This window comes from Petaurus breviceps, unplaced genomic scaffold (genome assembly GCF_028583685.1).
Source record: "Petaurus breviceps papuanus isolate PSGF00001 unplaced genomic scaffold, PetGlider_PUasm1.0 118, whole genome shotgun sequence".
Lineage (NCBI taxonomy): Eukaryota > Metazoa > Chordata > Mammalia > Diprotodontia > Petauridae > Petaurus > Petaurus breviceps.
In genome coordinates this window covers 22,538,969-22,563,806 of record NW_027185616.1, presented here as the reverse complement: position 1 = coordinate 22,563,806, position 24,838 = coordinate 22,538,969, and the positions used below count along the sequence as shown (strand labels likewise).

At 37.1% G+C, this 24,838-nt stretch overlaps 1 protein-coding gene and 1 long non-coding RNA gene across 2 annotated transcripts in view; one reads left to right on the top strand and one right to left on the bottom strand.

Moving 5' to 3' along the window:
- TRPM3 (transient receptor potential cation channel subfamily M member 3) overlaps positions 1 to 24,838 on the top strand; it is a 732,143-nt gene that overhangs the window by 352,112 nt on the left and 355,193 nt on the right. Inside the window, 2 exon segments of the mRNA XM_069087002.1 lie at positions 814 to 893; positions 2,165 to 2,369. Of these exon segments, the coding sequence (XP_068943103.1) occupies positions 814 to 893; positions 2,165 to 2,369 (285 nt within the window).
- Positions 4,156 to 24,838, bottom strand: part of LOC138160478 (uncharacterized) — a 228,550-nt gene continuing 207,867 nt past the window's right edge. Inside the window, exon 2 of the long non-coding RNA XR_011168156.1 lies at positions 4,156 to 4,288. This is a non-coding gene — a long non-coding RNA (uncharacterized lncRNA). The remainder of the gene's footprint in view (positions 4,289 to 24,838) is intronic.

Below are 24,838 nucleotides of genomic sequence, written 5' to 3'. Positions count from 1 at the left end.
TAAGAATACGAAGACTGACATAAAATAGGCCCTACCTTCCAAGAACTTATTTTTTGTTGAGAGATGGGGCAATAATATATACGGAGATAAATGAATACAAAATACAAAGAAAATTCTAAAAAATAGTTTCGGGAAGCACTAGCAAGAGAGGAAGATCAGTATGGGCCTCATGTAAGAGGTGGCAGTTGAGTTGAGCCTTGAAAGAAGCAAGAATTTCTTTTAGACAGAATTGAGGAAGTCTGAAACATCACCTCTACAAAACCAAGGAGATTGACTATCAAAGAGGCCTTGCCATCTACCCTACAGCTGAATATTCTTTTGTATGTTTTCATCCTAGTTGGAATGTGAGCTCCTTGAAGAACAGGGACTATTTAATTTTTTCTACTTTTATACCCAATATCTAGCACAAGTTTTGACACATAGTTAGCATGTATTAAATACTTTTTTCATCCCTGATTTATTTTATAATTTCTAATCAGTGACGTTCAGAAGGAAAAAAAAAAAACTAAAAACTGTGATTATCTGTGATCATCAAAAAAAGTTAGATATAATTGTTATTGACTCTAGGTTATTTTGGGACTATTAGTTGCAATACTAAATTACAAAAAAAAATTGATGTTTTAACTTATGTCAGGGAAAACGTGTTAAGACATTTCCAACAATACTAATGGTATTTGTCTTTGTTTATTTGAGGGTTTGTTATTTGGATGTTTATATTCATAATAACTGGTATTGTCTTTATCTTCTCTTTTTTTTTCATAAAACTGCTTCTTCATCAAAGTTTTGATCAATTGTGTTTTTTCTTCTTTTCAGGCTCAGAAGTCCTGGATAGAAAGAGCATTTTATAAGCGAGAATGTGTTCACATCATACCCAGTACCAAAGACCCCCATAGGTAATCTCACTTCCCTCTATTCCATCCAGAAAATTAAAAAATTATAATTATAGGAATGTGAGTACAAAAATCAGGACTGTGGCTTACAAGGGAAACCCTTTCCAATTAAAGATAGGTTTGTAGTTGGACCTCTTTGAATGGATTTCAGCTAACCCTTCGACATAATGCATGGCAGCTATACCCTGAAAGCCTATTCAGAAAAGCACTGTGCTTCCTTCCAGGAAGGTATTAACAAGTATGTATGAATGTAGGAGATATTTGGTTATTATGAGACTTGTTTCTCCATACCAAAAAAATTTTTTTTTAATTTTTGAACCAGCATTCTGTTATACTGAAGAGAAATATATTGACAAATATCCCAATCAGGATCTCATTCCAGCCAGCTTTGAATATCATCTCTAATTTCATATAGACCAGCAGTAAGAAATGAGGTCAAGAGATCATTTTGGGCCCAGTAGTATATTATGTCTGGGAATGCTTTCCCCAGGTATGCTTTCACCTGTGACATTTTCATGATGATAGGAATGAGTTGTGCAGTTGTTTTCTTTTTAATATCTTATGAATGATTCTCTCATTTTCACTGCAAGAAGTCCGAGGTCTGTGGATTTTTATTCTCAGTGTTAGATATTTGGTAGTGAATGTCAGTTTGGAAGAGACAAGATAGCCTGTGAGTCAAATATGAGTAAGATACGTTATTTTAAATGTGCTTGTTAAAATATTTCATTTATTACTATGCAGCGTTAAGGAGAATTAGATGGATGGGGGGAATTGGGGAATAGGAGAGAAGAGAGACGCTTAGTTTATGAATGTTTATCCCTGAAGAACAAAGCCGGTAGCTAAAAAGTGAAAAGTGATGAGGCATACAGTAGGTGAGTCAAAGCCAACGTGGGCAAGATGCTTAATTGCTCTGCCTTAGTTTCCTAAGCTACCAAGTGAGGGTAATGCACCTGAACTTCATATTTATGAAGGGCTTTGTTGGCTACAAGACTTACAGGTATAAATTTAAAATAAGTGGAAATGGGAAATAATGAATTGATAGCTTACTCATTGAAGCTCTCTTTACTTCCCAGTTTTTAATCTTACTGATTATCCTATTGTATGCTTCACTTTAAAAAAAATTTTTTTAATTGAACTTTGCTCTTCAGGTTTCCAAAAGACAGAGACAGCAGTCTGACAGTGTCTCCTACATATTTGAAATGTATCCATCAAGTTTTATAACACTCACATCCCAAGAAAGTTAGATCATTTGGTTTTTTCTGTATGTGTCATAGGTGTTGCTGTGGGCGTCTAATAGGCCAGCATGTTGGACTCACACCAAGTATCTCCGTTATTCAGAATGAGAAAAATGAAAGTCGACTCTCCCGAAATGACATCCAGTCTGAGAAATGGTCCATCAGCAAGCACACACAGCTCAGCCCAACAGATGCTTTTGGGACAATTGAGTTCCAAGGAGGAGGCCACTCCAATAAAGCCATGGTAATCTAAAAGTAGCCGTGCCTGCTATAATGCTTTTATAACTACCAATTCTCTACCTTTCTACCCTCCCCGCATCTTACCTTTCATTACTAACATTTTACTCACAAAGTCTCAAGAATAAAGAAATGTCGATGTCTTGTTTTGGTAGAGGATAATAATCAATAGCAGACCTTTATAAAGAGTTCAAGATTTACAGAGTGCTTTCTCCCAACAACCAGTGGGATAGGTAGAGCAAATATTGTGATTTTTATATATGCATACACTGAGGCCCAGAGAGGCCAAAGATTTAGAGCTGGAAGGAACCTCAGTGACCATCTACCACGGATGGGAAACCTGCTGACTTGAGGCCACATGTGGCCCTCTAGGTCATTGGATGTGACCCTCTGCCTTCACCTCTGCCAGTCAAATGGCCACACTTGAGGACTTAGAAGGGCACATGTGGCCTTGAGGTCACAGGTTCCCCACCCTGATAGTCCAATGTTTTCATTTTATAGACGAGAGGAAACTAAGAGCAAGTAAAACGACTATCTCAGGGTCATTCAGAAGATGCATGATAGAGTCAAGATTGAAGCTCATGTCTTCTGACATGAGAGATCTGTTATTATTTCCAATGCAGTATGTCTACATGTTCAGAGCCATGCTTCTAGTGCCAGTGTTGGAATTTGGTTTTCTAACTCTAAGAACAGTGTTCTTGACCCTATCCCACAGTGAAGATGAGAACTAAGCATATTGGGAAATAAGACTGTAAGAGTAAGGATTCTGGTTCTTCACTTAGTTTCACTGATATTTCACTCAAGACAGGTGATAAATTAATATGGCCAATCACATCTATCCCTCTCCTAATAGCCTGTCACAGTAACTCTGCTCAGTATTTCCCAGCAGGGTTTTGCCATATAAAAAAATTGATTTTTTTTGAAGGGAAGCTTTAAGAGACATCTAGTCCTCTTTGAAGGATCATAACTTCTGTATTGAAGCTTAAATCATGGATCCAACTGTTACCACTTAGTTTATTGTACTTTCTTGCAGAAAACTATACCCTGTTGCACTGGAAAATAGAAATATGCTAGTCTGGTAATATGTTTCCTCTGTGATCTAGATCATTGGATTTGTTTCTGGGTTTGTTTTTTTTAAATGATGTTGTACTTAGGTACTGTAAAGTTTTCTGATTTTGGAGAAAAAGAGAATTACTTCTTGAAAAAGTAGATCACAAAGTAAAAGAGTCATGATGCACTAGTTATATTATGAAAAATGAGTAGTGAATTATTGCTTTTAACATCATCTCTGCAACATTTCACTGAACTAGTCATGAAGACGAAGGATCAAGAGATCATCTTGTCTGTTGTAGCTGTTGCTTAGTCATTTTCCAGTCATGTTCGATTCTTGGTGACCCCATTAGGGTTTTTTTTTTTTTGGCAAAACTACTAGAATCATTTGCCATTTCCTTCTGTAGCTCATTTTGCAGATGAGGAAACTGAGGCAAGAAGGGTTAAGTGACATGCCTAGAGTCACATAGTGAGTTAGTGTTTGAGGCTAGATTTGAACTCAGGTTTTCCTGATGCCAGGCCCAGCACTTTATCCAATGTACTACTGAGCTTCCCTCATCTAATCTAGCTCCCTCATTTTATTTTTTATTTTTTTTTAAGCAATCAGGGTTAAGTAACTTGCTCAAGGTTACACGGGCAGTTATTTCTGGGTGTGGTGCTAAGTATCTGAGCCCAGATTTGATCCAGGTCATCCCGACACTGGAGCCGGTGCTCTTACTCACTGAGCCACCTGGCCGCCCCTAAGCAATTGGGGTTAAGTAACTTGCTCAAGGTTACACGGCCAGGTGTTTCTGGGTGGGTGCTAAGTGTCTGAGCCCGGATTCAATCCCCAGGTCATCCCGACACTGGAGCTGGTGCTCTTACTCGCTGAGCCACCTGGCCGCCCCAGTTCCCTCTTTTTATAATGAAGAAAACTGTGTCCCAGAAAGACTTGCTCAGTCTACATTTGTCTGCTATCTAATCCAGGGTTCTTCCTCTACAATCTAATTCATTACCCTCCATTGCAAATGTTAATTCCTCTGTCTGACATTAAGTATCTTCACAATAGGGCCCCTTCCTACCTTACTAGTCCATTTATACATTTTTTTTTGGTTCAGTTGTGTCTGATTCTTCATGACCCCATTTGGGGTTTTCTTGGCAGAGATACTACAGTGATTTGTCATTTCCTTCTTCAGCTAATTTTACAGATGAAACTGAGGCAAATAGGATTAAGTGACTTACCCAGGGTCACACATCTAGTACATGTCTGAGATCAGATTGGAGCTAGGAAGATGAGTCTTCGTGATTCCAGGCCTAGTGCTCTATCCACCATGCTACCTGCTTGCCTTCACACTTCATATCTTTCCTTGTAATCTGTGATCAAGTTATAGTGGTCTATCTACTTACTCTTCTCTAAGTCTTAGCCCCCATCTCAATACCTTTGCACTGACTGCCTTCCATTCCTAGAACTCATCTCCTCTTCATCTCAACTTCCCAGAATCCTTCATTTGCTTTCAAATCCCATTCAAGTCCTTCTACAGGAAACCTTCCATGTCCTCTCTGGCTGCTATTTGGAATATTTTAGAGTAATAGAGTAGAGAATTATGTGACTTTGAGAAAACTATTTCATATCTATTTCATACATATTTCGTATATTTATATATGTACATGTTGTTTCCCTTATTTGACTATAAACTTCATGAAAACAGGATTTTTTTTTTTCATTTTTGTCTTCAGTACTTGGTGCAGGGCTTGGAATATGGTAAGTCCTTACTAAATACTTGATGATTGATTGACATGACAGAAGACTGAGTACCTTCTGTCTGTCACGGGAAGGATCACTGTGGTTAAAATTTACTCTAATTCATCTTTGCCAAAAGCTGCAGAGCTGAGGAGTAGGTTAATTAGGCTTTTTACATGAAGCACCAAGTGGAGTGAATATTTATCAGTTGTCTAGTCCAATGAAAGATGTGTTATTGGCCTCTTCCCCTAAAAATGTAGGCCAAGAGACACCCATTTCTTCATCTTTATTTATAATATAAAATAGGTTTTAACTCTACTCAGCTCTCCCAGAATAGTGCATTAAAGGGGAGTGTTATAATCATTTTTCATAAGCAGACTCCCAAGGGTGGAAACTAGCTAACAAAGCAGTTTTGGAATGTGCTTAGTGCAAGGTGACTCGCACATCAGTTTCACAGGGATGGTGTTAAATAGGTGCTATCATCTTTCACCTCCCCCTCCTCCTGAATAAAGGCCTGCTGTGTGCCAAAAATGGTACTATAAGCATAGAAGCTTCACAATAAATATTTTTGATGAATGATGTTGCCAAGTTAAGGTCTCTCCTTTATGAGCTCTGACTCTAAAGTAATGATGGGCTTTTCTTTTAAACAAACATTCCAGAATTAATGTGCTCATATAATATGTCTCAAAGTGCTCCTGCTTTAGGAAGTTCTAAACTCAGCATTTTTTTGCATTAAATAGTATTTTATTTTCCCCCAATTACATATCTAGAACATTTTTAACATTCATTTTTACAAGATTTTTTCTCACATCCCTTCTTCTGAAAATGGTAGGCAGTTTGGTATAGTTTATACAAGTGCTATTATATAAAACATATTTCCCTATGTGTCATAATTGTAAAAGAAAAAAATAGATCGAAAGGGAAAAAACATGAGAAATAATAAAGTGCAAAAAATATGCTTCAGTCTGTATTGAGTCCTTCAGTTCTTTTTTTTTTTTTTGCTTTTTGGAGGGGGGAGAGCAGGACAGTTGGGGTTAAGTGACTTGCCTAAGGTCTTACAGCTAGTAAGTGTTAACTGTCTAAGGCTGGATTTGAATTCAAGTCCTCCTGACTCCAGAGCCGATGCTCTATTCACTGCACCACCTAGCCTCCCCATCCTTCAGTTTTTGATCAGGATGTGGGTAGCATTTTCCTTTGTGCATCCTATGTACATGATCATTGTGTTTCTGAGAAGAGCCAAGTCCTTCACAGTTGATCATTCCACGATGTTGCTGATACTATGATGTGCTGATACAATTTCCTAGTTCTGCTCATTTCACTTTGCATCAGTTTGTACAAGTCTTTCAATGTTTTTCCGCTAAAATCTACCTGTTCATCATTTCTTATTACAAAATTAATATTCTATTACATTCATAAACCACAGCTTGTTCAGCCATTCTCCAATGGATGGACACCGCCTCAGTTTCCAATATTTTCCCACCATGAAAAGGACTGCTATCAATATTTTTGTACCTTGTAGGTCCTTTTCCCTTTTTTACCCTACCTAGTAGAGGTATTGCTGGCATTGCTGGATCAAAGGGTATGTACAGTATATACAGTTTGGTTGCCGTGTAGGCATAGTCCAAATTGCTCTCCAGAATGGTTGGATCAGTCCCAATTTTCCTACATCCTCTCCAGCATTTCTCATTTTCCTTTTTTGTCATATGAGCCAATCTTATTGGTGTGAGGTGGCATTTCAGAGTTGTTTTAATTTGCATTTCTCTAATCAGAGGTGATTTAGAGGTCTTGTTCATATGCCTCCATATAGCTTTAATTTCTTCATCTGAAAACTACCTCTTCATATCATTTGGCTGTTTATTAATTGAGGAGTGACTTGTAGTCTTATAAATTCAGTTCTCTATATATTTGAGAAATGAGACTTTTATCAGGGACAGTTGCCAAAAAGATTGTGTCCCAGCTTTCTGCTTTCCTTCCAATCTTGGTTGCATTGGTTTTGTTTGTACAAAAGCTTTTCAACTTAATATGACCAAATTATCTATTTTACATTTTATAATGCTCTTTATCTTGTTTGGTCATGAATTCTCTTCCTCCTCATAGATAATGACAGATAGACTATTCCTTGCTCTTCTAATTGAATTGTTTCATTGTCTATGGTACCTTTTCACAAGGTGTAGTTTACTTCCTTATTTTCTAAGTAAGTCTATTTTTGCTTTTTCTTTGTCTGAGATTAGGATTCCTTCCCCTGCTTTTTTTTTTACTTCAGCTGAAGCATAATAGATTCTGCTCCAACCCCTTCCTTTTCCTCTGTGTGTCTCTCTGTTTCAAGCATATTTCTTGTAAAAAACATATTTTAGGATTCTGATTTTTGATACACTTTGCTATCCACTTTCCTTTTATGGTAGAGTTCATCCCATTCACATTCAGTTATGCTTACTACCTGTATATCTCCCTCCATCCTTTTCTTCCCCTGTTTGTCCTCTCTCTCCTGTCACCCTTTTCCACCTCAACAGTATTTTGCTTCTGTCTGCCATGTCCCTTGATCTGCCTTCCCTTCTGTCAGTCCCCAACCCCCTAAACTGGGCATTCTTAACTTGGGATCTGTGGACTTTTTAAATGTTTCTATAAAACTATTTCAGTACAACTGGTTTCCTCTGTAATCCTATGCATTTTATTTTATGTGTCTAAAAACATTTTTTCCCCTGAGGAGGGAACCATGTACTTCACCAGGCTGCCAAGACTGATCCGTGACACAATAAAAGTTAAGAATCTCTGCTTTAAACTTGCTTCAAAATGTTTTTGGAACTTTACAGTTTTCTTTAGATTCCATTTACAAGCCACGTGAGAAGATGTTTCAGGACTTTTTAGATTATATTTTTCATTATTCTATTAAATATTTCCAATTCCATTTTTTTATTTCTAACATTTTTGAGTTCCAAATGATCTCCCTCCCTACCACTCTTCCTTTCCCTCCCCTGCCCATTGAAAAGACAAGAAATATGTTATCAATTTTACATATCTGAAACATATTTCCATATTAGCTATGTGGCAAAAAAAAGGCAATAAAAAGTAAGAAACATAAAGGAAGAGAAAAAAGTATATTTAATCTGCACTCTAAATTAATCAGATCTTTCTCTCTGGAGGTAGATAGCATTTTTCATCATGGGGCTTTGGAATTGTCTTGGATAAATGGAACATTGCCTTGATCGGAGTAGCTAAGAATTTCATGGTTTATCACTGTTATAATATTGCTTTTATTGTGGACTCTTTGCTCACTTCACTTTGCATCACTTTGTATACATCTTCCCAGGTGTTTTGTAACCATCCTATTCATCACAATGGTATTCAACTACATGTGTATATCACAGCTTGTTCAACAATTCCCCAATTGATCAGTGTTCAGGATTTTAAAAAACATTTTGTCGAACTGATCCTGTGATTTCATTCGTTTAGGGAACTCCCAAGGAGGAAATTCCCTCTACCAATTCTGTTCTGCCTCACTCTTGCCTGAGGGTCTGAAACCTTAAAAGGCTTGCTCAGGGTCACCTAATCAGCATATCGCAAAGGTGGAGTATGAGGAGTTGAACTTAGCTCTTTCTGACCACCAAAATGGCTCTCTCCCCATTCTGTGACACTACCTCTGGGGGGGGGGGGAAACACACACATCATACATATATACACATTCATAAATACATATGCATATATGTGCATATACATATGTGTATACATACATACATACATATATAGCTGTATATGCATGCATCTTGTTTCCAAAAGCTATACTTTTCAGTTGATCAGGCTCACCAGAATTACTTTCAAAGAACTTTGAGTTGTTTCCATCACTTAAATTTACCCTTCACAAATGAATATATACCATTATCCAGAATATTCAAAAGAATAAGATAAGAATGTTGAAGGCAATTCCAAGGGAATATTTGCAAAAATATATTGAAGTATTATGGTTTAATTGAAACACATATATAGCTTTTCCCTTTCTCCACAATGGATAGACATATTTAGCTTCTGAAGAATGCTCATTTCTGGGGCAGCCAGGTGGCTCAGCAAGTAAGAGCACCGGCCCCAGTGTCGGGATGACCTGGATCAAATCTGGGCTCAGATACTTAGCATCACACCCAGAAACACCTGGCCATGTAACCTTGAGCAAGTTACTTAAACCCAATTGCTTAGGGGTGACCAGGTGGTGCAGTGAGTAAGAGCACCGGCCCCAGAGTTGGGATGACCTGGATCAAATCCAGGCTCAGATACTTAGCACCACACCCAGAAATAACTGGCCGTGTAACCTTGAGCAAGTTACTTAAACCCCTATTGCTTTAAAAAATTAAAAAAAGAATGCACATTAAAAAAAAGGCAGTCATATTACAGTCATGCCTCATACACTAAATCAGTCAACATTTATTAAGCACCTGCTGTACACCACTGTGGTAGATGCTGGGGAGTATGGGAGAAACTACAAAGGTAAAAATGAAATAGTACCTGTTGTTATTGTGTGATTTTTAAAAGCCTATTTCCTGGCACTTAGTAAGAGCTTAATAAATACTTGTTGAATTTAATTGAATTGAATTAATTCACTTACTTTTCCTATTGTAAAAGAGTGCCTTTCTCATAGGCAAGTAATAGAGAGGTCTTTAGTTCTAAGTACAGGTTTTCTCAACAGTTTTCAGAAACCATAAATCCACACTCTAAAAGCCAGAGGAAGCTGGTAGTTTACCACTTTCTTTCACCTATCTATTTGTACTTGTTAGTAGGGTGAGAATTTCTATTGGGTATGTATATGTAGTACCAATGCAATATTCACAGTGCCCACAGTCGCCATAAATATACCCACATGGTGCTCAATCACAAAATATAACAAACTCTCCATATATAAGACAAAAGCAAAACATTTATTCAGATACCAGAAAACCAAAGCCCCAAACCGGTAAACCGATTCCATCATAGTAGCAAAGAAGTTAATACGCCACAACAGTACAGAGAACCACAGCATCCATAAGCCTTCCCCCAAACCAACATTTACCACAAGCCTAACTGTCTACTTGCCTGCTGTCCTCTCTCCTTCTACCATTTAACTTTTCTGACTCCCAGCTTCCTGGGGGCTCTGCGCCACCCTTCAACAAACTCCTCCTACCATAGGCTCTATGTGATTACATTCAGCCTTTTGGGGGCAGAGTTTATTTTCAAAGCAGGGAAGGTCTTCAAATTCCCTTAGGTTCATTAAGAGGCAGGGAAGATCTTCAAATTACCATTACCATTGCGGTACAGCAGACATACCAAAATTTCAGGACCTTTTTGTTGTCAAAAAAAATCAGGATATAATACAATTTTTATTGACCAGTCCATTTGGTAAATCTATATAAGCAAAATTCACTACCTTATTCAAATGAAGGAAATTAATAACGGGTATAAATGGGTAATGACAATTGAAATAATAATAAAATGATAATTTGCATAACCAAATTTATTTCAATTCAAGAAATATTAGTAGTCATAGGATCATAGCTATAGAACTAGGAGCCAGAACCTTCACTTTATAGATAAGGAAACCAAAGACCCCAAAATTAGGTGACTTGTCTAAGGTCACTTAGGTAGTAAGTGGCAGAACCTGCATTCAAATTCAGGTCCCTTAACTCCAAACTTGACAGTCCTAACACTGCATCCTACTATATAGTAGCTTTCATTGTTCAGGGGTGGCGGTAGGGAATCTCTTTTTTGCCTATATATTTTTTCCTATACTTTGGATTCTTCCAAAATGATGAAATGACAGGAGAGACTCTGAGAACCCTGGAAACAGGAGCTTTCTGTTTAGAAACATTATGAAGTATACCTGTGGGTGAATAAACACCAATAAGAAAGAGCACCTGATAAGCATTTCTTTTATTCTGGAAAGTAGAAAAGCCATTTAATCATATGACCATTTAGTACTTCAGGACCTTACAAAATAGCATAATAGTGCCAATATTTCTATAAGAGTTCATAGGGACAAATGAAAGTCTTTCACTTCGGCCATTGACAAGCTATCTGTGCGTAATTGTTTTAGGTCTCTGGTGTCCTGATCAGCAAGCAGAAAGAGAAAAACTTTTCTTTTGCCTGACATAGAAGCTGAGCGAATCCTTTGTCTTCTCTCTGTATATACTGTAGGATGTAACAAGTAGAAAGGATGCTTTGGTCCTTATAGAGACACATGCTTATTTTTGCCAGATTACAAAGCGTTTGTGATTTTGCATTTTGTCCTTTCATGCCAGTTTCTGATTCCTTGACTTCTCAGTAGCATGTGTGTGGGCATAAAGGTTAAGAATGGTAGGAGCAATCCAAGGCTGAAGCTTGGCTAGTCTTGTTTAAGGATATGCTAAGAGGGCTAGTGATGACCTTAAGCAATCTTTGAAATGATCTGATCCTCAATTTCCTCATTTGTTAAATTAAGGTTTGGACTGGAAGATAGCTTTTATACTTTAAGCACTCTATGCAATTATGGCATAAATATGCTAACACACACACACTCACACACAACACTATTCCTTGGCAGAGAAATAACCCCAAAGATTTTACTACCTTTGCAACCTTGAAGAAGTCATTACTTTACTGGGTCTTACTTTGCTTATCTTTAAAATTATGGGGCTGTATTAGATAGATTTCTGAGGTTCTTTTCCAACTTTAAATTTATTAGCCTATGATTCTAAATATAAATTAATAATCCTAAGAGCAGCTAACTTTCTCCCTTAATATAATTTACTATCATAAGCCCACAACATATGGTCTCATATGGTTTGCACATAGCTTTAGAAATCAAGTTGGAATATGTAAGATCCACTAGTACAAATATGGAAATATGTTTTACACGATTGCACATATATAATCTACATCCAATTTCTTACCATTTTAGGAAGAGTGGAGGGAAGGGAAGAAGGGAGAAAAATTTGGAACTTAAAATTTTGTAAAAATGAATGCTAAAGGGGCAGCTAGGTGGCTCAGTGAATAGAGCACTGGCCCTGGAGTCAGGAGGACCTGGGTTCAAATATGGCCTTGGACACAACACAAAAATTAGCCCTGTGACCTTGGGCAAGTCACTTAACCCCAATTGCCCCCCAAAAAGCAAAAAACAAATAAAAATGAATGCTAAAATTTGTTTTTACATATAATTGGAAAAATGTTATTTAAAAAAGATTTAATATCATAGAGACTTTCATTTTTGTCTCTATATCTTTGGTGCCTAGCAAAGAGTCTGGAACATAATATGTGCTTATAAATACTGATTTATTGAAGGTATAAGCACTTATTTTTTAGTTATTATAATTTTTAATAAAAAGGCGACCTATTCTTCTAGGGTCTATTTTAAAGGGTAGAGACCTAGTCTTGCAGTCAGAAAAATCTGTGTGCACATTTTGCCTCTGCTGTAGTATACTAGCTGTATGATATGAGGAAAGTCATTTAACATCTTGGTGACCAAGGCAGGGCTAACTACAAATTGCATAACGGTGGCCTGTGTTCATTAGTAGTGGGAGTTTCCTATGAAATCAACAATGCAACACACACACACACACACACACACACACGCCACCAAAAACAGCTGTTGTTTGTTGTTTTCCTACAGAAACAGCATTATGGTGTAAATGAACTCCACTAGCCTTGGAATCAGAAAGACAGATTCAAATCCTGCCTCAAGCATTTATTAACTAGCAGTGTGACATGGGCATACCCGTTAAAGCCTCTGAGCCTCAGTTTTCTCATATATAAAATGGAGATAATAATAGCATCTACCTTACAGTATAGTTGTGAAAATCTAACTAAATAATGCATTTAAAATGCCTTGCAAACGTTAGAGTGATATCTAAATATTAGTTATAATTTTTATATTTATATTATTATTTTCATCATTATTATCATAGCATAATCCAGGGATGTGTTTCTTTGCTTAGTAACTTGGTAAGCGTGGTGTTTTTTTTCTACTCTTAAACTGTCATGGCCAGTTTAAAATAACTAGGAAGTCTTATTATACAGGTTGCTGATTAGTACTTTGGTGATTCAGCATCTAATGTGAGATGAAATTTATGAAAACACTTCATTATTGTTGTTGTGTCTTAAGTCTTAAAATAATTCTTTTGAAACCTATAAAGTATACTGGTAAAGTTGTATTCATTACAGCTTAAACCATTTTCATTCCATAGAGAGAAGTTTGGTTGCTGGTGTTATTCAGCTAAAAATAACAATAATAATCATACCACCTTACATTTCTATTCCACTTTTAGCATTTCCTTCCATGGTGCTAAATCTACAAGCACTAAATCTATTACAAAAACTATGTATAGAAACATGATATTGGCAAAAAAAATCTAAGAAACCAAAAGGGGAGATTATGTTTGGTTATAGTTGAAATTAAATGCATGTATTTTTAAAAAATGTATGCTCCACAAAAGTAGAAAATGATATAGTCTTTGATTTACTCCCAACAGAGGAACGCTGGAAAAACTCACTGCATTCATGCAGGAAAGAGAAGTTTAATATAATAAAGAAAAGAATTTTAAAACAACTTTCCATTGAATTGGTAACATTTTCCCAGAGTAAAAACAAAACAAAACAACAAAAACCTCTAAAAATTTATTTCAGTAATTGTGAAAAGAATACAAATTTCATATAAAATATTACAACTTTTAAAGGCCAGGGACATCTTGATTTTATTTTAAAATTGTGATTTACTATACTTTTATGCTTATTTTCAAGTTTTAACAAGTAATTTATTTTAGGGTATTCTAGCATATGGTCTAGATATAAATATAAAAAAATTTAGCTGAAGGTATTGTCAACTAATTAGCCTGGTCAAATTGTTCTGAAAAAAAGGCTAAAATGAATAAAAGGAAGATAACAAATATTTGCACCTCAAGGAGTCTCTTGAGCAATTTCTTTTTTTCTCTTTTATTTTTTTTACATTAATACTTACTTATGGAATAAAACAATCATTTCCATAACATAGTACAATAAAAAAGTTGATTGTACATGAAACTGAAAATCTACTAAGTACAACTTACTATTCCTTTTAAATATACAACAAAATTATCATATAAAATTCTTTTTTTTCCACCCTGCCCCTATTCTGTCCTACAGAAGGCTACCATTAGATACAAATAGGTGTGTGTAAACATATATATTCATATATATACACACATGCATATATATATATACATATATATATACACACACACACATGTAGTGCCAAGGTGATATTCACAGCACCAACAGTGACTATGAATATGCTGGAAAAACGTCTAAATCACAAAATATAACAGACTCTTCATAGATAAGACAGAAGCAAAACATTTATTCAGAGACAGAAAGCCAAATCCCAAAACCAGAAAACTGAATTCATCATAGCAACAAAAAAAATCTATACACCTTATCACCATGGGGAGTCACACCATACCTAGCTGTTTCCTTGCCTGCATCCTCTCCTCCCTCCTTTCTACCGTGTTTCCCCGATAATAAGACCTATCCCAAAAATAAGCCCTCCCCTTACTGTGTAAGATTCCTCTAAAATAAGCCCTCCCCAGAAAATAAGCCCTATTAAGATTGCTACTGTAGTGAAGATGATCCCCTGCACTACACGCTAAATTACGGTACCCTCTGTATGCACCGTCCCCCCACCCCCGGGTGAAACACACGCCTCACTCCGAGCTGCATCCAGTCAGAGCTGCAGCAGTGAGTGCGTCATCCTGTTCTTCCCCAGTGATTTGCTTATTGAATAAAGGTACATTTTTTTGTTCACATTTACCTGTTTATTAAAATTGCTGTCAGTGTTCATTAAAATAAGCCCTCCCCTGAAAATAAGCCCTCTGGTGTATTTCTGTCCAAAAAAAAAATAATAAGACAGTGTCTTATTATCGGGGAAACATGGTAACTGCTCGGACTCCCAGCTTCCTCTGGGCTCTGTTCTACCCTTCCTGCTCCACCCTTCAGCAAACTCCTCCCACCAAATGCTCCATGTGATTACATCTGGCCTATTAAGGGGCAGGGAAGATCTTCAAATTCCCTTAGGCTTAGTAAGGGGGCAGGGAAGATCTTCAAATTATCATTGCCATTACAACATGTGTATATACATATATATATACTTATATACATATGTATATATGTAAAATTATATATATATATATCAATTCTTTATTTGGATGCAAATATCTTCATATGTCCTTTATAGTTAATTTGGGTATTTATTTCTTAAATAGTAAATAAAAATCATTTCCCAACCCCATTATCTTTGATTATATACTCTGTGTGAGAAGAGCAGAAGAGAATGTCCTGTCTGATCCATAAAATTCTTTGTAAAATGTAACCTTGACTTGTGCAATGGAAGCATGTCCATGGCTTCTGTACATCTTAAACCGAAGAATCCATCCCAAAGTTGAATTCTGCTACATTAAGTCTAACTTCCAATGAATAGGTACTGTGGATTTACTCAGAGATAGTTTCAGGATTTTGGTAAGAAATACATAGCAAAGGGGCAGCTGGGTGACACAGTGAATAGAGCACTGACCCCAAAGTTAGGAGGACCTGAGTTCAAATCTGACCTCAGATACTTGACAGCTGTATGGCCTTGGTCAAGTCACTTAACCCCAATTGCATCACCTTCCCTCCTCCAAAAAAGGAAATACATAGCAAAAATCACTTAAATATATGGAGGACCAAATGAAGAATATACTTTACAACTTAAGTACCTCATGTTCTTTAAAATGTAATTGTGCTTCATGGTAGAGCTTTAATATGTAATGATAACTGGTGCATATGAAGTATTTATAAATATTTATTAAGTACATAAATTAGTGAATATAAGCAGCCTCCAAATTACAGATAAATGATAATGTAATGTTAACTTAAGAAATTGGTTGGCTAGAATTCAGGATATAATTTTCTGTGCTATAAATGCAATATTACAGGGTGTTATAAATGGTGGTTAGAGTCCAAGGCCAAAATTGAAGAATCTAGTTAATTTCAAATTTAATTCAATTCCATTGAAAAAAGACTTTAATTATCTTCTTAGAAAGACAAAAACAAAACAGGAACTCTTTCTTGAATAAAATAATTTTGCTTTTAAAATAAAAGTTAATATATTCTCTAGTCTAGATATAACTATACAAATATTATAGCTGAGAGGATGGACAACGAATTACAAATGTCAAATGGCTCTGGAGAAAAGAAAAGCTTAAAATGAACGGAAGAGAGATAACAAGTGTTCACATCTATTATAGCACCTACTTCATAGTGTTGTGGAATCAAATGAGATCATTTCCTGTAAAATGCTTTGCAAAACTCCGAAGTTCTATAATGGATAGTTTTGTGGCTTAAGAATCACAATTCTGGATATGGATGCAGGAAGAACCAAACTCAAATCCTCATTCCTATGCTAACTAGAGATGTCACCCTGGGTAAGTGACTCTGTTTGTCTCAGTTTTCTCATCTGTAAGAGAGGGATAATAAGAACCCCTATCTCCAAGGGTTGTTATAAAGCTCAGATGATATGATAGTGCTTTGCAAACTGGCTGTTATCATCACTGTTCTATAAATGTGAGCTGTTATTAACATTCATGTTTTATATGTAATGAGGGCTGTATTCCACATGTAGTATGGCAGAGGAGGGAGCAGGGATTGTGTAGCTCAGGCTGAGGTAGGCTGGACATCTCTTGCCTCTTCTCCCTTCAGCCTTCTCATAGGGAGGCTTTTTAATTCCTTCCAGGAAGAGAAGCGGGAAGTTTGGGCCCAAAGCTTGGCTTAGAGGAGGTTCTTGGCTACAATTTTATCTGTCTGTTCCCTTAAATATTGTTAGTCTAGGTGATGTGATTTTCAGGCTCAAGTTAAAATTCTAATCACTATTTCCTTAATGGAGAAACAAGAATCTAAGCTTTATTTTCTTTTTGTTGTTGCCGTACTTTATCTTTTTTGGAGGGGGGGAGACAGGAAAATTGGGGTCCAAGGTCACACAGCTAGTAAGTGTTAAGTGTCTGAGGACAGATTTCAACTCAGGTCCCCTGACTCTAGGACTGGTGCTCTACTCAGTGCGCCACCTAGTGGCCACTCTAAGCTTTATTTTTATGGCTTGACACCTTTCCCACCAAATAGCAGTTCCACACTGAGCAGACAGTGAAGAAACTCATTTATCCAAGTTAATAACAAAAGAGAAATCAACAGCTTAAGGTTTCCAACATATTTTGGCACAGCAATTCTCTATGGTAAATACTGTGGAATGGGGACTGGAATGGATTAAGCATTTATTAATCACCAGGTGTATGTCAGGTGTTATGTTAAGTGTTTTACACTTACTATTTCATTTGATCCAAATAAAAAAGTATTATCTTTATTTTATGAAAGAGAAATGTTGAACATATCAAGTTGAGGAAAAGATTGCTAAACACGTACCATCACGCCATTGACATGCTCTTAGTAGCTCTAGTAGTGTAGATGGGGGAAGCTAGGTGGTGCAATGAATAGAGCACCAGCCCTGGAGTCAGGAGGACCTGAGTTCAAATCTGACCTCAAACACTTACTAGCTGTGTGACCTTGGACAAGTCACTTAACCCCAATTACCTTGCCTTCCCCCCTTAAAAAAAGTGTATATGATTAAGTATTTTTATTAAAGGACCATTGAAAGGAATATACATACCAATATCGACTCACCTATGGAAATCATAGGCTTGTGTAGTTGGTGATGGCTTTTTAAAAAATAAATATTCTTTAATAATAAGAATAGTTTAAAAATGAGCAGAATTCCTGGATTTGGTTATTGATCTGATAGAGTACAGGATGTACAGATTATATCTCTGTGCCTTAAAAAAATGGGGCAATTACATATAACTTAATTATGCCATACACAATGTAAAACAGGAGAAAAAAATCATTTAAGAATTCTATTTCTTGGGGCAGCTAAGTGGTGCTGTGAATAGAGCACCAGCTCTGGAGTCAGGAGGACCTGAGTTCAAATGCGGCCTCAGACACTTAACACTTACTAGCTGTGTGACCTTGGGCAAGTCACTTAAGCCCAATTGCCCTGCCTTCCCCCCTCCAAAAAGGCAAAAAAAAAAAAGAAGAATTCTATTTCTTTCAAATTTTTCTGGTGATGACTTTTTTGTGGGGAGCTACACCTTGAGCTGGGTCTTGAAGGATGAATAGGTAGAAAGAATGAGAGCAGAGATCATTTTTTTTAAATGCTTTTTGTTGGATTGGTGGTTTTAGTGCCTAGCATGGTATGTCAAATATGGTAGGCATTGAACAAATGCTTTTTGGATTGAGTTGGGAAGGAAATGCCTTTCAGGCTGAATGAACAGGGGCACAAGAGGTAGAAAATGTGAATTTTTTTGTGCAAATGACAGTTAGTGAAGAGATAGGCTTGACTAGAGAAAGGAATGGAAGGGTCCTGGGCATGGGTAAAGACAACAGTAGAAAAGGAGAGACTGAAGATGAGATTTACTATGGAAACGTCTTCAGGAAGCTACAACAATGTCAGGGAAAGATGGATTAGGTTTGTTCAGCCTGTACCCAGAGGGAGAAAATGGATGGGGAATTACAGAAAGGCAGATTTTGGTTTAATATGAAAAAAAATTCCTAAAAATTAGAGCTATCCCAAAATGGAATGAGCTGCTCAAGAATGTAATGGGTTTCTTCTCTTCCAGCAAATGCATCAAGCATATTGTAAAGTTAGTTAATTTTCCTAGAATGGGTTGTATCCTCCAATTCTCAGTTCCCGCCTTGGGCAAGACAGTAATTGAAGAGGGAAGAATGATTGAACAGGAAAGGAAGAGACAGTATAAATGATAGATTCATAGATCTAGATAGAGGTTGAAGGTAGCCCAGGAGGCCAGCTCGGGAGTGGCCATGACGAAGTGGAGAGCATGGAGTGAAGGCACGGGCAGGCAGAGGCCCCACAGCAGTGAAGCCCATTTATTCATCTGAGGATCAGGGTTTACAGACCTTTTACAGAGTAAGCTAGCTCCTTTATCACATGGGACGGGCTGTACACTTCCCTTGGATTTAGTTCCCTTTGCGTTGCTATTATCAGGGTGAGTAAGAATTCGGTGTGCTTGGCATGGAAAGTGATGAGCCAGCATCCGGTTGGCCTGGGAGCAGCTGCAAGAAGGCCGCTTCTACATGCCTACCTGTAGTTGGCCCCCAGCATTTTATAAACGAGGGAGTCCCAGGGAGGTTATGTGATTTTCCCTAGGTCACACAGGTAATAAACATCAGGAGTAGTATCTGAACCCAGTTCCTCTGACTTGTGATTCAGTTTCAGAAGGGCATAATTAGAGGAATTAACTGAAGGAGACGGAAGAAAGAAACAGGCATTTTTGAAGTGCCTACCATGTGTCAGGTGCTATGGTAGGTGCTTAAATACTATCTCATTTGATCTTCCTCTGGAGGTATGGGCCTTTTCATAGTTGAGGCAGCTGAGGTAGGACTTGCCCTAGGCCACACTGTATCTGAGGCTAGATTTAAACTCAGGTCTTCCAGACTCCAGGCCAGTGCTCTCTCACCTGCACCACTTAGCAGCCTTTAGGCAAAACATCTGCTTCCTCTTCCTCCTCAGACGCTGGAACAACAGCGGAGAAAATACAGGATGTAGGTGATGATGTGAAGTAAATTCTGAAACAGAACAGGGAAGTTGGATTCAGAAGATGGCTTCATGCCTCAGTGAAGTAATGAACCCCTGGGGGAACCCTGCCCTTCAGTCCCACGATCAGACTAGCTCTGCCTTTACCCGCCATCGGAAGAATTACAATTTCCAGAGCATTTAATGACATATTTCCCCTTGAACCAACCAAGCCAAGCCTTACCCAAAGACTTACATTGGGAGATAGGAAATGAAGGCCTCTGTTAGAGAGCTGTGGGTTGATCTAGGGACCTGAAGACTATGGAACAGCCTCTCTAGGAATGTCATAGGGTGAATCCGGGGAAAATAGTCATGAATCAGTCTAATGGCTGTATCACCTAACCCACATTTCTATAGCCCATTTACCAGGTTATGGCTATGTGTGTATGTGCGTTCATGTGTGTGTATGTGCATGCATATTTTCTCTCCCATTTAACTGCAAGCTCCTTGATGTCATGAGACATTTTCATGTTGCTTTTGTTTCTCCAAAGCTTAGAGTATTGCCCAGCACAGTGTAAAACCTTAACAATTCCTTATTGATTGAGTAAATTTTACAATACTAGTTCACATTAGTATAATACTCTAAGGCTTACAAAGGATTTAAAGTATGTTACTTCATTTCTTCTTCATTCTATCCCTGAAATATTTTAATCCCCATCTTACAGAAGAAGACATCAAGACTTTCTCATTTTCAGTTTAGGCAACTAAGACCCCAATATTTTACAGGTGAAGACATTGAGTCTTAGAGAAGAGGTGACCAACCCAAGGTCACATAGATAAATGAACCTATGTCTTCCTAGTTCCCAAGTTTGGTGTTTTCTCTACCACACCAAGTCCAGCACACTCACTGTTTCTTACCAGTCAAATGTCTTGCTGAAATCCAGAAACATCACCCTATTAGGAGAATAAATCAAGTAGATTGTCATTTGCTAGATACAATTTGATCATCCCTTCTCTCCCCAAGTGCCCACAAACTATCCCTTTAAGAAATTATTCTGTTATTTTGCCCAAATTTAACATCAAGATCAAACGATCAGTCAGTGATGTGAAGAATCCACAATTTTCTCCTTTTTTAATAATCAGGGTATTTGTGAGCCACCACAGCTCTAACACTTCTATTTTCTAGGACACCTCAAAGATAATTGAGAAACATTCAGAAATTATGGATTATAAAAAATTATTATGGTACCCTGGGATATAATGAGTTTGGTCTAAGAAACTTGAATTCATTTACGATAGTTAGGTGCTATCATTTCACTCTTGAGGGATTTCAGTTCCCTCTTAGTCATCTTTGATTTACTCTCCCCATATTGAGGACTCTGCTGATCCATAAAGCAGATGGGAACAAAAAGGAGGAGTTGACTTGTTTCAATTGTTTTTTGTTTGTTTGTTTTTACATTTACCACAAACATTAGTTTATCTCCCTTATCCTTCTTCTCAGAACCTAAAAAAAAAAAAACTTTTTATTGTCAACTTTTACTAGGATTTCTCCTTCCTGATACTAATCTTACCAGGTTTTCATTCATCCTTAATTGTTTTCCCCTCTTGCTGTCATTTGTACAGATACTTTTAAATTTTGAACCTGAGGAGCTTCCAATGTAGCCATATAAATCTTTTTAGATATCTTTCCTTTCTCATCCTTATAGGGGTTGTTCAAAATGAAATTGCCAGCATTTCATTTTTTGAGAGACTTTTATAAATTTAGGGCCATTTTCCCTTGATCCCACGGGATCATGCCTAGTCTCTCCGAACTTTCTGATACCTATTTTTCTAAGATCTGACATAGACATCTGATTGTCTTTTAGTTAGCTTCTTGACCACAATGAATCAATTTCTCCCCAAGTTCCTAGGACTTTTAATTCATCAGTGAGTTCCTTCTTATTAATCAGAATTTGTTCCCAAGTTAATTTCCTTATCACTTCCTCTACCTTCTGAAGAATGAATTTGCCTGCAGAACCTGTCAAGCTTTTATCCTATCTGCTTTTGATTGAGTAAGACTTCCAAGAGGTATCTACCTGGACAGCTGAAGACCTCCAACACTATTATTTCTTTCTACTGCCAATTTTGTGATCTTTTAAAAGAAAGCATCATTTATCTTCCATCTGACAGGACAGCCCCACAGCAGTATTACTTCTGTTTCTTTCTCCTTTTGTCCTCACCCAAATTCCCTGAATAGATTTGTGAATTCCCTGAAATACAGTCCTACTTTGCTTTTTAGCCTATCAGATACTTCTTTTAATCTACATATTGGAAGATATTCAGGTATTCATCTTAGCTGGTAAATTCTTCACAATGGTTAATGAATAACTCCCTTTGGTTCCTTTTATAGCTAAGCTGACCAAGTAACTTCAGAGACTTTGGGTATAAATTATTCACCAAGTGAGACACCCCACAGATAAGACTCTACTTTGTCCAACAGTTTCTTCTGAAATGTATAGTAAGGTCTGGATAATTTGTTATTGATGAAGGGGAGCAATTACAAGGGTTATTGAAATCTTTTGTGTATATGTTTATATATATATATATATTCTACATTGAGCAGTAAAAATAGTAAAGTGTAAAACAAGTAAACGGAGTTAAAAAGTAAAAGTAAAAAATGTGTTGCATTTATTGGAAAAGCAAGGAAAATCCTGTAATTGTGCCAATGTCTACAGTAATTTATTTTAAATTAAAACATCCTTTTACACTATATGATCTCATTTATGCCAACGCCTGAACTGATGTTCCAAGATGTTAACTATAGACCCAGAAACACAAATTATTTGTTAAAGTTAAATCAAATGTGCTATGGAGAATGTTATGCCATGTTTTTAAAGTCTAATAGTTAGAAACATCTACTTTTATTGTAAATCAGTATCATTACCTTGTTCTCATGCGATCTCTCTCTCTCTCTCTCTCTCTTTTTAAATATATGCATTAACCATTACCAGAATATTTTAAAATGCTTGACTTGTCTATTAAAAAAAAACTTCCCTTCAGAAGCATCTCTTCACTTTGAATTATTTTTAACTTTTTCAGAAAAAAAGTTATGTGGAATTCATCAGAGAATTTTTTTTTACTTTTGATTAGAAGTGGCAAATTAGGGGGAAACAGTTAAAAATCAATTATTTAGTTCACAAAGTTACATGCATAGCTTAATAACATTTTCGAGGCCTGGTGCTGGAAGTGCCAAATTAACCTTTCTCAGAGTCCTCATTTGTAAGAATTAGGGGGGTTGACTTGACCTCCATCGACCCCTCTAGTTATAAATCTATGGCGCTGTTTTATGAAAAACTTCTTTGTAGAGTTACTAAAGACAAGGAAACGGAGAGACCTTGGAAGTACTGAAGGGGCCTTTTTGCTATGACTTTTTAAAATGCTCTATTTTTTTTTTAATAAAATGGGCATGGGAAATGCCAATAACATTTCTCACCTAGATTGTTTTGTCTGTTACAAGTTGATAATGAAGCATACTTGCAATAAAAAAAAAAGCTTTATTTTATGTTTTTCCCAATAAGGCACAATAGAACTTATTTTTGAGAATGTTGAATAATAGTAGCTAAAGTTCCTTGATGTCTAAAATGCAAATTTGCTTAGATGAAGTTCTCTCTTCCATGGTGCTTTGCCCCCTCATCTTACAAAAGGCCTACCAAGCCCTAATTCTGGGTTACTTCCATCTTTTACACATTCTTCTGTGGACAGAGTTCCACAATCATTTTATCTACCATGGATTTATGTCTTCTCAGCTGGGCCCTCCCTGTCAAGCTAGTCCTTTAATTCCTTCCTAGTTGATTCTCTGGCCTTCTCCTTCCAGAGGTTGTTTCAAACCTTCCCTTCTTTCCTCCAGACTCTTACTCCCTCTGCACTCCCAACAGTACCTTCTCTACCCTCTCAACAAAGGATTTTGCTTCATACTCAGCTGAAAAAATAAAGATCATTCTCCTTTAGCCTCCTCTTCTCTCCTATTACACAGTTCATAATCCCTTGACATCAACCCTTAATTTCACCTTCTTTATGAGGTGGCTTTTGCCCTAGCCGCTGCCAACCCTTCTACTCGAACCCCCGATCCTGTTGCTTCCTGTTGGGAGCCAAAGAGGCCTGAGCCAGGACTTCAGATAATTACCTTGATATCAGTGGACTCTAATATTGACTTTCAAGTTAGCTCCTGAGTACTTTTGATAAAGGTTACACTTATAAGGATGTTGTTTGAGTTCTGAGACCAACAGGCTCTGCCCCAAGACTTTAGTTGTTCAAAAACAAAATATTTGAATTCTTAGGTGGTCAGTTCCTATGCAGATGTACTTGATGTTGGAGCTTTGGAGCATCCTTTGTAATGTGACTGCTTATGAAAGAAGTTAACTGACTTTTCCTGAGACTTTCTGGCACCTAGAGAACAAAAGGCATTACTGCCATGCTACTTCCAGGACATGACAGACTAAGATAATGATATGAATACTTGAGATCCCTTCCTTTGTTTGTCTCAATGCTCTATAAAAACCTTGTCCAGAGAATCAATAGATGCAGTTCATGGTTCTTCCTTGAACTACCCACATGGCCTGATCCTTTCTTATTCACATCTCTGGATCTTGCTGAGTGCTGGACCCTAAGCAGCCCACAGCACCTTCCCATGTTCTTAAGTAAATTGCCCCTCTCTCTGTTCTCTTCAGGTGCTCCCTATAAAGCACCTCCTTTCTTGCTGCCTTCAGATATACCCAATTTTACCTTTTCCAAAAAACAAAACAAAAGTCAAAATTCTTCACTTGGCTTTACCCTCTCCCCAAGCTATATTATCCAATATTTTTCTCCTTCTTAGGAAAAAAAGTCTCCTCTCCTTCCTCCTCTCTCACTCATTTCCCAACAATCTGCAGTCTGCTTTTCATCTTCTCTCAAATGAAACTGCTTTCTCTAGAACTGCCAGTGACCTCATAATTACCCAATTCAAGTGGCATTTTTTCTCAATCTTCCTTGTTCCTTTCTGTAGCATTTAACAGTATTGGTATCCTCTCCTCCGGAATACTCTCTGGGTTTTCATGACAGTGACTACAGAATCAAAAGACCTGGATGCAAATTTTACCCTTTGCACTAACTACCT